This window comes from Aedes aegypti, chromosome 2 (genome assembly GCF_002204515.2).
Source record: "Aedes aegypti strain LVP_AGWG chromosome 2, AaegL5.0 Primary Assembly, whole genome shotgun sequence".
Lineage (NCBI taxonomy): Eukaryota > Metazoa > Arthropoda > Insecta > Diptera > Culicidae > Aedes > Aedes aegypti.
Window position 1 is genome coordinate 372,278,673 of NC_035108.1, and position 14,453 is coordinate 372,293,125.

At 43.0% G+C, this 14,453-nt stretch overlaps 1 protein-coding gene across 1 annotated transcript in view; it reads right to left on the reverse strand.

Moving 5' to 3' along the window:
* LOC5569439 overlaps positions 1–13,887 on the reverse strand; it is a 28,202-nt gene extending 14,315 nt beyond the window's left edge. The window contains exons 1-8 of the mRNA XM_001658480.3: positions 13,684–13,887; positions 13,525–13,566; positions 13,266–13,467; positions 13,042–13,206; positions 12,811–12,896; positions 12,347–12,747; positions 12,186–12,278; positions 11,958–12,058 (exon numbers count right to left, since the gene is read on the reverse strand). Coding sequence (XP_001658530.3) covers positions 11,958–12,058; positions 12,186–12,278; positions 12,347–12,747; positions 12,811–12,896; positions 13,042–13,206; positions 13,266–13,467; positions 13,525–13,566; positions 13,684–13,816 — 1,223 coding nt within the window. The 5' untranslated portion in view covers positions 13,817–13,887. The remainder of the gene's footprint in view (positions 1–11,957; positions 12,059–12,185; positions 12,279–12,346; positions 12,748–12,810; positions 12,897–13,041; positions 13,207–13,265; positions 13,468–13,524; positions 13,567–13,683) is intronic.
* Positions 13,888–14,453: the final 566 nt, after the last annotated feature.

Below are 14,453 nucleotides of genomic sequence, written 5' to 3' on the forward strand. Positions count from 1 at the left end.
CGATTACTTTAGGTTTTATTCTTTCAGCGGTAAAAGCCACGCACGATATTAGAGGAGAATGATTATTTAAAGTTGATACTTTTTTGTCTTGAAAAAAATATATAATAATCTCGTTTCATTATAGCAGAATGCAAATTTGTTCACGCTATTAATGGCGTAGATGATAATTTCACATTTTCTTTTCTTATCTCACAAAAAAAAAAAATCCTCAGTAGAAAATTTTTGAAATTTTTTTCATATGAATTTCTGTAAGAATTCTTCAAACGATTTCGTAGAATCGCATGAAAGATTGGACTCGGAAGAAATGCGACTGTCGCGACCGTCATCTGAAGAATCCATCGTTTGCTGCACACGGCCGCTGCGAATTGATACGCAACGACGGATGGGCGCTCAATTCGAGCCTCGGCCCAGGTTTGCGTTGGATGAAATAGCAGCGAGTCGCAACTCAAGATCTCGCTGCTATTATTGCTATTCCTTTTCGGCTGCTCCGGTTGTTGCGCGTTCTGCGTCCGTTTCACGAATGACGCCAGAACGTTTAGTGTACCCCTATTTATACAAAGAGGAGCCTGCTTTGTTTGTATCCGCCCAGTCATTTGATGCTGTAAGAATGTGGCGTGTATCGCATTGTTATACGTATCGGCATGTAAATTATAATTGTTTCCGCACTCATGATATCATTTTATTCATTCTATGTGCTCATTTTAACGATAAAGGTTCTTTTTCTTTCCGATATTTTCTGAACAAAGTTGTATAATTGAAATCAACAATTTATTTATTTTATTCATTTATTATTTTTTCGTACGTCAAATTCCCAATCTCAACTACTACAGCGACTCTTTGGTTTTTGGTGTAACTTTTTATCGCGTGGGCAAAAATTAATGAAATATTGGGTAATACTAGTTTAAATTTCACAGTCGACAGCTTGCTCTCGCAGCAAACAGAAGCCTTCTGTTTCGCTCCGCGCGCGTCTGTCTGCGTCTCCAAAGCCATTTTTTCGGTTATCTCGCCAGTATCTCTGGTGTCTATCGGTACATTACGTGTCCCCGGACGTCTATTGGCACGATTTTTGCATTCTTACAAACCCCGGCGGGAACTTTTCAGGAGCTGACGTCGGAAAAAGTGCATCTAACCTCAATTAGCAGAAGCAACGGGCTGCAGCACAGTGGTCCAGAAGAGACACTATTGTGATCGTGGAAGTGTGAACCGAAAAAGCTTTTATTTACCATTCATGTGAATCCGAATCAGCATTTCTTCTTCTCGTTTCGTTTCGTGTGCAAGTGTGTGTACTTAAACCAGCGTTTCTAAAGCGGTTTTATCTGGTTCGCCCACATGGAGTTGGGGCTAGACTCGGGAACTGGCTAGGTGTGAGTAAGTCCGCATCCGTCTGCTCGGGAGAACATGTCAAAAGAAGTAGCAACAAGCTCGGGAGCGTTTACTCGCGAGTAACCGAACAAGGTGTGATTTATTATGGTTTTGAAAGACAAATGTAATGTAATCAAATGCCCTTGAAAACCATAAATCTCGGAGGGGAAGAAGTTTTTTTTCCCAAAAGCACAATATGACTCTGAACAGCTCCGAAGCGGTTCGCGAATCACTTTTAGCTTCAGTTACTCGGGAGCCGACAGATGCGAGTAAACCAGCGCCCTGACGCTGGGGAGCGTTTGGTTTTGTTTTTGTTCCAGTTCAGAAGAAGTGTTCGCCACTTTCCATCACTGACCTTGACAAGGAAGGAACAAGAGGGTCTATTCAAGTGCTCCGAATGCAAGCAGTTGTAGGAGTACTGCCATGCAACCCTTTCGTTATGCGGAAAACAATCGAAAAATGCGTAGGCACGAAAATCGACGGCGCTTTTCACGAAGGCAAGGAAGGAATAAGTTACGTTCTGAAGGTCCGCAGCACAACCCAGGCCACCAAACTTATGAAGCTGACCACGCTTATTGATGGAACAGGAGTTAAGGTCACCGAGCATCCAACCTTGAATATCAGTCGCTGTGTCGTGAATTGCAGAGCCGTGATGGATCTCGCCGACAAGATTCTCGAGGAGGAACTATTCCATCAAGGGGTACGAGGATTCCGACGCATAACCAAGCGCGTAGGAAAAGATAACGTTAATACGTCTACTCTGATCTTAACAATCGCAGGAACCGTTATCCCGGCGCACATAGACTTCGGCTACATCCGGTGTAAGACACGCCCTTATTTTCCTGCCCCAATGCAATGCTACAATTGCTGGGGGTTTGAACATACCAGTAAGCGTTGCCGACAATCACACTCTCTGGTCAGCCGAAAATGCCCTGTCTACGGCAATGAAAACGAAATCCAAAAGATTCGTGTTAGTCAAGGCATTTCGTACCCAGCAGCTCGAAGGCTATTTGAACAAGCCAATAACCAGCACACCTTCTCCAGCGGCACAGTAGCTAGCAAGGATCAGCAAATCGCCGACCTGTCCTCTAAAGTTGACAAACTCTTTCAGGAAATGGAATAAGCGAATCGAATCTTTTGAAGTAACCCTAAATGGCAACATCCACCCGGGCAACAACGGCATGATTGCGGAGCTTCTGCAAAAAGTAGATCTCCTGACCAGTGAAAGAAGGATGAAAGAATACAGATCCTGGAAGCAGCCCTGCAGAGCAATTCCCGCATGGAAATTGTCCGGAAACACGGCACAATTGAGGACCTAGTAACTCCAACTGAAACAGAAAGAAAGGGAGGTCTACACCTTCCAAAGTCTCTTCCAAAAACGCTCCCAATCCCACATCCAACACACCTCAAACGTTGCTCAACAATCAACCGACAACCCTGCAGCTCATTCGCAAGCCCAAAACCAGATCGATACAGCGCCTACAAACTCGAAAAAGAATAAGAATAGGAAACAGAAGGTGAAAGAATCCCAGTTGACTCCCATGTATGAAAGCGACACCAGCCCAATTCCCTCAGAGCCAACTTCGGTAGAGCGAACCCCCAAAAGAGATCGTGCAGTCACAGACTCCGATGAATCATCCGGCCAGCCAAAAAATAAGGTCTATACTCCCAACTGTGACCTCATTCCCAACGTTAACATCTCCACTTCAAGTGAAGACGATGACATGTCTTATTCCTAGAAATTCATCCAGTACTCCTCGCTAAAGCACTCTACAACAGGGAAATTACATGTGTTATTCCAGTCATGGGCCCTAAACCCATAGATAGTGGTCAGTGCACCAAGAAAGAGGAGACTACTGGAGTGTCTATCACAAGTTCAACCACTTCCATCAACGATACAACAGAAGAAGACGATATTTCCAAAATCCCACGTCCAAATGCCACTTTTTTTCAAGCAGTTCCAACATCTTTGCTGTGGGAGGGCCCATCAACGATGCCTTCCCCCAGTGAGGCTCTGTTGGGATCTGCAACCAGCGAGTCGGGAAAAAACACCATAGAAACCAAGATTTCCCAACCAAGACGCTCTGCACGGATCAAAGCAAGATATCTAAACGAGACTTCGAAAAGAAATATGGATGCTCAGCTAGGTTACATAAAAACGCGACGCGAGACGCAATTTACGAAAACTGTGTTTACGCAAACGTAATTTACGTCATTTTTAACAAGGTAAATTCAATTTACGTCACTTTTTTACGAAGTGCGTAAATTCAGTTTAGACAATTATGTATTAAATCATGCAATGGAATGACCTCCGGTTGGGAGAATCGTTGGAAATCTACGAATTCTCCTAAGGCCTATATTCGATGAAGTCCTTGGAGGACCTAGATCATCGGTAAAAATTATAACAATGAGTACCGCTATTATTATTATGCTTTATTAAAGATACTTTACCACATATCTGAGTGGCATTCGTGTCTGAGTACTACTATGAATAGAATAAATAGAATGAATAGAAATTGGCCTGTGCGATATCAAAAAAGCATCAAAGAATCGCTAAATACGCCAGTGCACTGTATGTGTGTATTCCAGGAAGTTTTAGGATGAACATGAACACCTGTTGTACTTACTTAGTTACCAAAACTCAGATCTGACAATACAATTGATTCTTCAAAATATAACATTCTTCTACTCCAGTATTGTGATATTTGTGATATATTCTCCTACGCAAAAATGATAGACTGATCTCCATTAATTCATGCCCAAACTCCAAAAAGGTTTGGAAGGCCCTAATTTGCATACATTATAGCCTGATTGAGAACCAAATTTACCAATAATATGTTAATGATACTAAAAGAGCAAAATTTCTCTAAAAAATAAAAATAAAATTTCATACATGTAGACTCCAAAAGACGAAACCTCGTTTTACAAACTAAACTCGCTCGTTTTACCCACTGACTCAATTTACGAACCAATTCAATTTACGCACCCCCGATCTGTCAGATTTCCACCTGGTATTTTTTGAAATTACTCGAGTCAATTGACAACTATTTCTGGATTCTCAGAATCTGTCTCAAGTATGAGTTTAGAATCTTGTTCTGAAAAAAGGAGACTATCCAAGCATTTGTAAGATTCCAGCTCAAATTTTTATAAGAAATTTACTTCAGATTTTGTGAAAACTTCTCCCAGGAGTGTTTCAGATTCTATTGTATTCCTGGGTAGGGTTCTGTGAAATCATGCCAAAGATGATGTTGTGATAATCTTCTCAAGTTTTCCGTAAAAAGGATGTCCACAGTCTTGTGAGTATCGTGCCAATATTTGGTAAAAAAAAATTCTCATAATATTTATGAAAACCCATCCCTGGTTTGTATGTCAACTCCTTCTAGTATTGTTCAAGATTTATTGAGATTTGGTTCGACTTATTAAGCCGATTTACTACTAAACCTGTTCAAACGTGATTAAAATTAAATTCCAATATTCGAATAATTCATTTCTCCAAGTAGATGAAAAAAGCGAATTTAGTAGGGGAACCTGGTCCAATTCGGACCCTGTTCTAAATCGGACCCTGTTCTAAATCGGACCATCAAGTATTTCTCAATACTGGCGCTACTGTAAAGACCGTGGGTACAGTTTTCCTGCTCACCGTTTGGCTTAGATCTAACACAATAAATTTGACGCCTTTCAGTTATCACGTTTGCTTTTTATATTAGTTTATTGTTTTGAAGTGCTCATGTGTAATGTCGGATGGCGTTATTTCCAAGCTTCTATAAGCGACAATAATCCTCCAATCTCTCTGTGTTATTTTATAATCGAATCACCCTAGCCTAAGCTTTTATCTGACCATATGGTTTTGATATGTCTATGCACCGTTTGTGCTCAACGAGTTTGAAAATCTCAAAATGTGTGTTGGTCTAATCCGGACCTTTTGATATGGTTCAATATGGACCTCTTGATTTTCAACGTGTACTCAGTCTATTCTAAGAGCTTCACCCCGTGAAAATCTTCCCGACTCGATTGAAAATCACAGAAGTTGTAATATTGATTAATAGTGCCTTTGTTTCTGTTGCGGTCAAGAAAATAGCTTCGCAAAAAATCTAAGAAATGAGGTAGATTACCAAAAACTAAAGGAATCAATAAATCAGCTACTTGAAAAGCATCCCCATCAATACCACAGCCAAGCTTTATCCAAAATAGTTTGGCAATACGCTATAAAAAAACGTTTACGAGTACTTTATAAGAACAATACAGTCAATTATCACTTATCCGATTTACTGTGTTTTTGTTCACAAGCTCGTAGGAAAGCGCAGTCCCTTCAATATAGTGTACATTAATCCATAGATATAAGTAGGTACTTCTCAAAATTGAATTTCCGAGACTTCGAGTCTGTTTGTTGTCTGTTTCAGTTTCCCATACAGTTCACCTTTTCAACTCGATATTTCATAGCAAAGTTTCAATGTGTGGAAAATTTTACAATATTCAACTTCAAAATTACTTTTTCGAATGTATTTTGTAAAAATAAATAAAAAAAGCTCTAAAATTTTTAAAATATGTGTATTTCATCTCGACAGCTCCCATACACGATAGTCTGTTCAAAATCGAGTCAGGAAGAGTTGACTGTACCCAATTTTGAACAAATTTCCGATATATTTTTTAATGAAATTCATATTTCTCTTGAGCTTCTTCTGACTCGAATTAGTTTGAAATTTCTAAAACATTGAGTTTATTTTTTATGCTTGCGCTTGCAGAAAAAGTTCAATAAGCTTTAATACCAAACAAATCTGAGTTATATTCTGTTACTAACATTGCAAATAACGATGAAATATAGGGTGGTCCGAATTAGAACGTGGGGGTCCGAATTGGAACAGGGTTGGTCCAATTCGGACCTTTTGGAGAAGTTGGTTCAAACATGTCTAGCCATGTCCTGGTAAGAGCTATCACAAAACTCTCTGAGAGAAAAATGTGCTGAAAAGATATGGCCAAAAAACTGTTACTAGGTCCGAATTGGACCATGTTCCCCTACTATACCATTTAATTCCACTAGAGTTTGTATCCTTTGACAGATACGCGTATTTCGACCTCAACTGTAAGGCCGTCTTCAGTGTCGTGTACTAGACGTGCGTGGATTTTTTTTTCATAATTTCACCTAAAATTTGTCCAACTTTACCACGCGAAATGAGTTAATTAATTTAATTGTTCTGATAGGTTTTTCATGTACATCAATACATAGTTAACATTTTTATTAAGTTATTCCTGGAATGTCAGGGCAAGATCTTTTATATTTTAATTGATACATTATGTCAAAGTTAGAGTTTTTAAGAAAAATGAAGAATTCAGAGCAAACTCAAGGTACACACTAAATACAATATACTGAATAATCGTAATATTTTATTATTTAGATCTTTATAAGCTGCCCGAAAGCTTATTCAAAAAGCTATCTAAAAAAATAAAATGAAATAAAAATTCTTACTTTAGGTCGGAAAAATGCGGGGAGTGCATTGAAAAATATATATTTGATTTTACATCGAAAGTTTGCTCATCCCATACTTTTTTTACCCAAGTTGTCCCAGGCTAAAATTTATTTCCCAGAGTACTTTGAGATGTAAACTAAAGGATCGTGAAGAATTTAGCTGCACAAATTTGCACTTTTTTGATTTTGGGCTTTTTGAATGTTTCCAATATTTTTAACCATTTCCTATTAAAACAGCCCTAAATTTATTCAGAGAATATATGGATATCTTTAAATCATTCATATTATCATTTCTTTGTAAGTTCTAACATTTATTATGGTTTGCACAACGTTAATTGCATAAATGGCTTATATGCATCATTAGTAAGAAAACTTACTATTTCGCTATAGGCCCTATTCAAAAGTTAGTTTCGAAAACTTCGAAACAAGTTCGTTTTTTAAAATAAAACATCAAATTTGTATCACTAAACTCATAAATACGACATGAGATGGAAAACATATTTTTGGCCGCTAGTCTGTATGGAAGCCGCCTATAGTGGGCTAAGAACCTGAGCGGGATTTTAACGGAATTCTTAATGAGATCCTGGGCATTTCTTCGTATTCGACGACACGTCGTACTTTCTGAACAAAATATGGAGATTCCAGGTGATTTATCAATATTATTGAACAGAATAATTAGGGGTATGCTATCAAAATAGTAGATTTTAGTATTGAATTTTTTAACTTCGGCGCGGTAAATGGCTGGGCATGGCGTACCATTGGTACCTTGCGTACCTGCAGGAATAAAATAGACCCCTTTGTGCGGTCCTTAGCCTCTTGCCCAGCAACTCCTACCCCTACCTCCTCGTGGTACTGGCCGGGGTACGAGTAACCTTGGGGAAGATCGGGTAACCAACCCCCGGTGGGAACTTTGGTCGTATGCTGACAGGGAAGGGGGGTTTGCTTTTGCAAACCTGGAGCGTCTGTACTCCATGTTAGGAGCGGCTCACAACAGCATCTGTTCCCCATGTCAGGGGCGGCTGATCATCGTCTGAGTGCCAGAGAAGGACTCTAAGCTAAACTGCGCACTATGGCCTTCCGAATATTTAGGGGGAATGGTCCTCCGGAAATCTAGGGGGTTGGTGTCAGGCCCTGCAAGCCAACCGTAAAAACACATCAGCACAGGAACGTCAACGAGAGAATACGGACCGGAACAATCGGCAAAGACCACAGCGACGAAAAAGGACTAGCGATTGGAAACTCGGTACGTGGAACTGCAAATCTCTCAACTTCGTTGGAAGTACTCGCATACTCTCCGATGTACTAAAGACCCGTGGTTTCGACATCGTAGCGCTGCAGGAGGTGTGTTGGACAGGAGCATTGGTGCGAACGTTTAGAGGTTATCATACCATCTACCAGAGCTGCGGCAACACACGCGAACTGGGAACAGCTTTCATAGTGATGGGTGATATGCGAAGGCGCGTGATCGGGTGGTGGCCGATCAATGAACGAATGTGCAAGTTAAGAATCAAAGGCTGATTCTTTAACTTCAGCATAATCAACGTGCATAGCCCACACTCCGGAAGCACTGATGATGACAAGGACGCATTTTACGCGCAGCTCGAACGCGAGTACGACCGCTGCCCAAGCCACGACGTCAAGATCATCATAGGAGATTTGAACGCTCAGGTTGGCCAGGAGGAGGAGTTCAGACCGACGATTGGTAAGTTCAGCGCCCGCCGGCTGACGAACGAGAACGGCCTACGACTGATAGATTTTGCCGCCTCCAAGAATATGGCCATTCGTAGCACCTGTTTCCAGCACAGCCTCCCGTATCGGTACACCTGGAGATCAACTCAGCAGACAGAATCGCAAATCGACCACGTTTTGATCGATGGACGGCACTTCTCCGACATAACCGACGTCAGAACCTATCGTTGCGCTAACATTGACTCCGACCACTACCTGGTGATGGTGAAACTGCGCCCAAAACTATCCGTCATCAATGATGTACGATACCGACGCCCACCCCGGACAATCTCGAGCGACTGAAACAACCGGATGTCGCAAATGCGTACGCGCAGCATCTTGAGGCAGCGTTGCCGGATGAGGGCGAGCTCGATAGGGCCCCTCTTGAGGACTGCTGGAGGACAGTCAAAGCAGCCATTAACGACGCTGCCGAAAGCATTGTCGGATATGTAGAACGGAGCTCAAGAAACGATTGGTTCGACGAGGAGTGCCAAGAGGTTTTAGAGGAGAAGAATGCAACGCGGGCTGCAATGCTGCAGCATGGTACGCGGCAAAACGTGGAACGATACAGACTGAAGCGGAAACAGAAAACCCGCCTATTCCGGGACAAAAAGCGTCGCCTGGAAGAGGTGGAATGCCAAGAGATGGAGTTGCTGTACCGTTCTCGAGAAACGCGGAAGTTCTATCAGAAGCTCAACACATCCCGCAAAGGCTTCGTGCCGCGAGCCGAGATGTGCCGGGATAAGGATGGGAGCATCTTGACGGACAGACGCGAGGTGATCGAAAGGTGGAAGCAGCACTACGATGAACACCTGAATGGCGCAGAGAACACAGGCACAGAAGGTCAGGACAACGGAGACGATGGCTACGTCAGCACAGCGGACAGGGGAGACCAACCAGCTCCCACGATGGGGGAAGTTAAGGATGCCGTTCAACAACTCAAGAACAACAAGGCCGCTGGCAAGGATGGTATCGGAGCCGAACTCATCAAGATGGGCCCGGACAGGTTGGCCGCTTGTCTGCATCGGCTGATAGTCAGAATCTGGGAAACGGAACAACTACCGGAGGAGTGGAAGCAAGGCGTTATATGCCCTATCTACAAAAAGGGCGACAAACTGGAGTGTGAAAATTATCGTGCAATCACCATCCTAAACGCCGCCTACAAAGTGCTATCCCAGATTCTCTTCCGTCGTCTATCACCTATAGCAAACGAGTTCGTGGGAAGTTATCAAGCAGGTTTCATCGACGGCCGCTCGACAACGGACCAGATCTTTTCCGTGCGGCAAATCCTCCAGAAATGCCGCGAGTACCAGGTCCCAACACACCATTTGTTCATCGATTTCAAGGCGGCATACGATAGTATCGACCGCGTAGAGCTATGGAAAATCATGGACGAGAACAGCTTTCCCGGGAAGCTCACAAGATTGATCAGAGCAACGATGGACGGTGTGCAAAACTGCGTGAAGATCTCGGGCGAACACTCCAGTTCGTTCGAGTCTCGGCGGGGACTACGACAGGGCGATGGACTTTCGTGCCTGTTGTTCAATATTGCGCTTGAAGGTGTTATGCGGAGAGCCGGACTTAACAGTCGAGGCACGATTTTCACGAGATCCGGACAATTTGTTTGCTTCGCGGATGACATGGATATTATTGGGAGAAAATTTGAAACGGTGGCAGATTTGTTCACCCACCTAAAACGCGAAGCAACAAGAGTCGGGCTAATGGTGAATGCGTCGAAAAAAAAGTACATGCTGGTTGGCGGAACTGAGCGCGACAGGACCCGCCTAGGAAGCAGTGTTACGATAGACGGAGATACCTTCAAGGTGGTGGACGAGTTCATCTACCTCGAATCCTTGTTGACGGCTGACAACAATGTTAGTCGGGAAATACGAAGGCGAATCATCAGCGGAAGTCGTGCCTACTATTAGCTCCAGAAGAAACTGCGGTCAAGAAAGATTCACCCCCGCATCAAATGTACGATGTACAAAACGCTCATAAGACCGGTAGTCCTCTATGGGCATGAGGCGTGGACTATGCTCGAGGAGGACTTGCAAGCTCTTGGGGTTTTCGAACGCCGAGTGCTAAGGACGATCTTCGGCGGCGTACAGGAGAACGGCGTGTGGCGGCGAAGGATGAACCACGAGCTCGCTCAACTCTACGGCGAACCCAGTATCGTGAAGGTAGCTAAAGCTGGAAGGATACGCTGGGCAGGGCATGTTGCAAGAATGCCGGACAACAACCATGTAAAGATGGTGTTCGCTACGAATCCGGTCGGAACAAGAAGGCGTGGAGCGCAGCGAGCTAGGTGGATTGACCAGGTGCACCAGGACCTGGAGAGCGTGGGTCACAGTCGAGGATGGAGAGAAGCGGCCATGAACCGAGTGAATTGGCGAATTATTGTTGGCGAGGCTTTATCAAGATAATTGATGTAAAGCCAAATAACACATTTTTTAACTTCACTGGTTGCGAGTGGATGCGAGAAACTGGCTACTTGGGAAATGAATCTGTGTACTTAATTTATTACAGAATTTCAAATTGAGTGTCTCCTAAGTGATCATAACTTCGGCTATTCCGGAGGGTCACTCAAATCAGATATGTATGCTAAAGCAGAAAGCAGAAGTAGAATCGAGCATGAGCTGTTTGACATATTTTATATTGTGTCAAAAACGGTAGTTCTTATTTCTCGCATTTAGTACGTATCATAATAGCCTTTAATCCATTGTATTTTTAATTGTTACGCAAAATTCTCTCAAATTTCCTTGAATTTTAAATGCGAAAGACGATGAGATCTACCTACTGAAATAAAAATGACTTTCGAAAAAGTTTGCCCTGCCAAGTTATTGGAGAGAAAAAAAAAACGATGCAGATAAATAGGTCACTAAAGATACGACTTATGATATTCAACATGAGTTTTTAAAAATTAATATGAGTGTCCCCAAGAGGTCATGCGATCATTATCTTTCACAGAAATGAAGTATTCGCCAAAAATAATTTGAGGAATGTTCGAATTGCTGGTTTATGCTCACCAGAATTTGAATTTTGATAGTTGCCTTACATAGACTAAGACCAAGAACTGGTCTTCAAAACCTTTACTAGGGCGGTAAAGCTGATTATCCTGTATCAATTGATACGAGCTCACAAGAATTTGTTTGTATGAAAGAATCGGTTTGCAAAGGTTGTTCCGCCCTATTCACACGCTTCTCTGTCATAATTTGGCAAAGTGATGTAAACGCTATTCCCACTTAATGAGTTTTGTTTTAGAGGTAAAAAAAGATCCCGAAATAAAAATAACGCATACGTCACTCTACCAGGTTATGGAAGAATCTATATCAATTCCTACCACAAGAAATAAATTTGCCATCACCACAGGTCGAAATGAAAGAAAAAACCACAACCGACTTACATATTCTTCACGCAACGTGCTGATGTCAGTGCGAAATCCTGTGCCACTATCGTACAGCCACAGATCCAATCAATGTTGTCGGCATCCTTCCCCACGGCACACTGCCCGAGATGTCGTTATTCCGGAAGGGACAGGATTATTGGCGAAAGATAGACAAGAAATGCGGGTAGGAGTAGAGAACAAGTTTGCTAATCGTAATCCCCGTGTGAAAGTGCACCGTGTACGTACCTTGAATTCTTTGAAGATCTGTAACTGCCCGTTGGTTGGAGCTACCGATATAGTTTCTTTTTTCCCCGTTAGTTGTGGGTGGTTGTAAGCGCTCTAAGGAATAAAAAGTGTAAGGAATGTGATTTGATGGTGACATGGTTATTGCAGCATTTGTTGCGAACCTTAACAGCAGTGGGAACAAGCGCTTCATCCCACTCGCGTCTGGAGATGTGCCTCGTGACACACTCTTGGGCGAAGTAGTTTCTCTTGGTTACATCTTCGATCCAATTAATGTAATGAGCTAGCTTTGCGTAAACCCCAGGCGTTGTTTGCCCACATGGAACGCCCAGAACAGAAACACCTAGCACAAAGGGCGTGTACCTGGAACTGGACAATAACCGGACCTGTAATGGTCCACCAGTATCTCCAGGACAGGTTTTCAGTGTTTCATCACCGGCGCACATCAGCATGCGATTGATTCCTTTCCGGAATGCTTCTTTGTTGGTGCGGTACCAAAACTTGCAGCGATCTTGATCGATTGGATTCAATGCACTGTTGTAGATTGGTGGGGAGACATCCGAATCTTAAACCGATGTTGAGTCAGATAAGTTTAAAAAATCCTATACGAATAGTGACGAACACTCACAGAAGTCCCATCCAGTAGCATACATCTTCGGAAACGAGAACGAGTCGTTCGTATACAAACAAGCCGGCGTTACAAAATCAGTCACGCTGAAAAACATCAAAACATAAACAAAGCATGAAAGAGAGAAAGAGTTTGAATCGGAAAAGGGAGAAATACAAAACATAAACACAAAGAGCGAGAGCGCGATTCATCGATCACGCTGAGGAGATTTTGTAATCGTAGACAACCTACGTCACCGGTTTTGCAAGTCTAAGCAGTGCCACATCGTGATAGGCGCTGTTGAAATCGAAATCTGGATGACGGATGATTTCCTTAATGTCCAGCTGCTGCGCAAAGCGATCGTCACTGGGGCTGTAGAGATCTAGGTCACCGAACCGAACTGCCGATGGTTCTGCCCTGTGGGGTAAAGCATTGCTGTTAGAACAACTTATCTAGTAAAGTTCAACCGTAATTACTCTTCATCTTGTGTGCAATGGGCTGCCGTCAGCACAAAATCTTCCGCGATTAATGTTCCAGAACACCTCCACTCAACGTCTCCGCTGGGCTGTTTCCATCCAATAGCGGCCAAGTGGGCAAACTCTCTAGAATAAGTTGGAAGTTCCGTTGAAGAAGCTGAAGCTTGACGATCGTCCAATTTCTGCAGTCGTAGAGAACAATCTAGAATACCAAAACGTCTAAATTCGTTATCAATCTCCAATCTCAACAGTAACTCACCGTCCAATGAACCCGTATCGGGAAGCGTATGTACGCTCAGCTCTGAAACGAGAAATTCAAACCCACCCATTAAAGCACAACTATTTAACCTTGAAACACTTGCACAACAATCTTTCACTCGCGATCACACACTAAGCCATTTCGCGCTTCGATTCCCACCTTCGAACGATTTGAAGAACGCCTGCACTGGATCAGCTGACGAGGACACCACGGCCAGGACCGCCACCACTAGCTTAAGGGAGATCCGTCCTCCGGCAAAGAACCGCACTGCTATCACTCCGATTTCGAACATTGCGCGAACCGAACTGATTGCGCCGAGGTTGTGTTGAAGTCACCGCGGTCTGCACAGGCGACAAACCCGATCGGTGGCTGCTGGTTGGCTTTCTTGCTCGTTTCTTATGTCTCACCACATTGCGGGTATGCGATATTTCGAATGATTTCGAAAAATGCCGTTCGATACGGAAAACTGCGGAATTCCATGGAATCTAAAAAGGCGAAATTTTGAATTCCTAATTCCGTTTCTTTTTGCCACACTGAACACAATTTGGCGAAATTTTGCGATAACAAACGAAAATTCTTGGGATATCGAGCTGAAAGCACCTACCAAATATGAAGATTTGATTCGCTACATTCATTTAGTGTCAAGAGGAAAATGTTCACTAAGGAAGTCCAGATATTTTTTCATGATTGAACTTCAGTCGTCGCGCTGTTGTATTTTGTACAACACTGCTGAAAAAAAAACACGCTTTTCGCTTACAACAGCAGTGTGGTGGTTCTGACGACGGCAAACCGCGCAACGACTGAAAGGTTAAATCTTTTGGACCACTCTTCAAAATAGTTGATGGTTTGGATGACCACCCGCTGCCCATCAACACTAAATCACACTCCTTCGGTAAAGATATCCAGCAGATTGAGGGCTATCTGAGGCC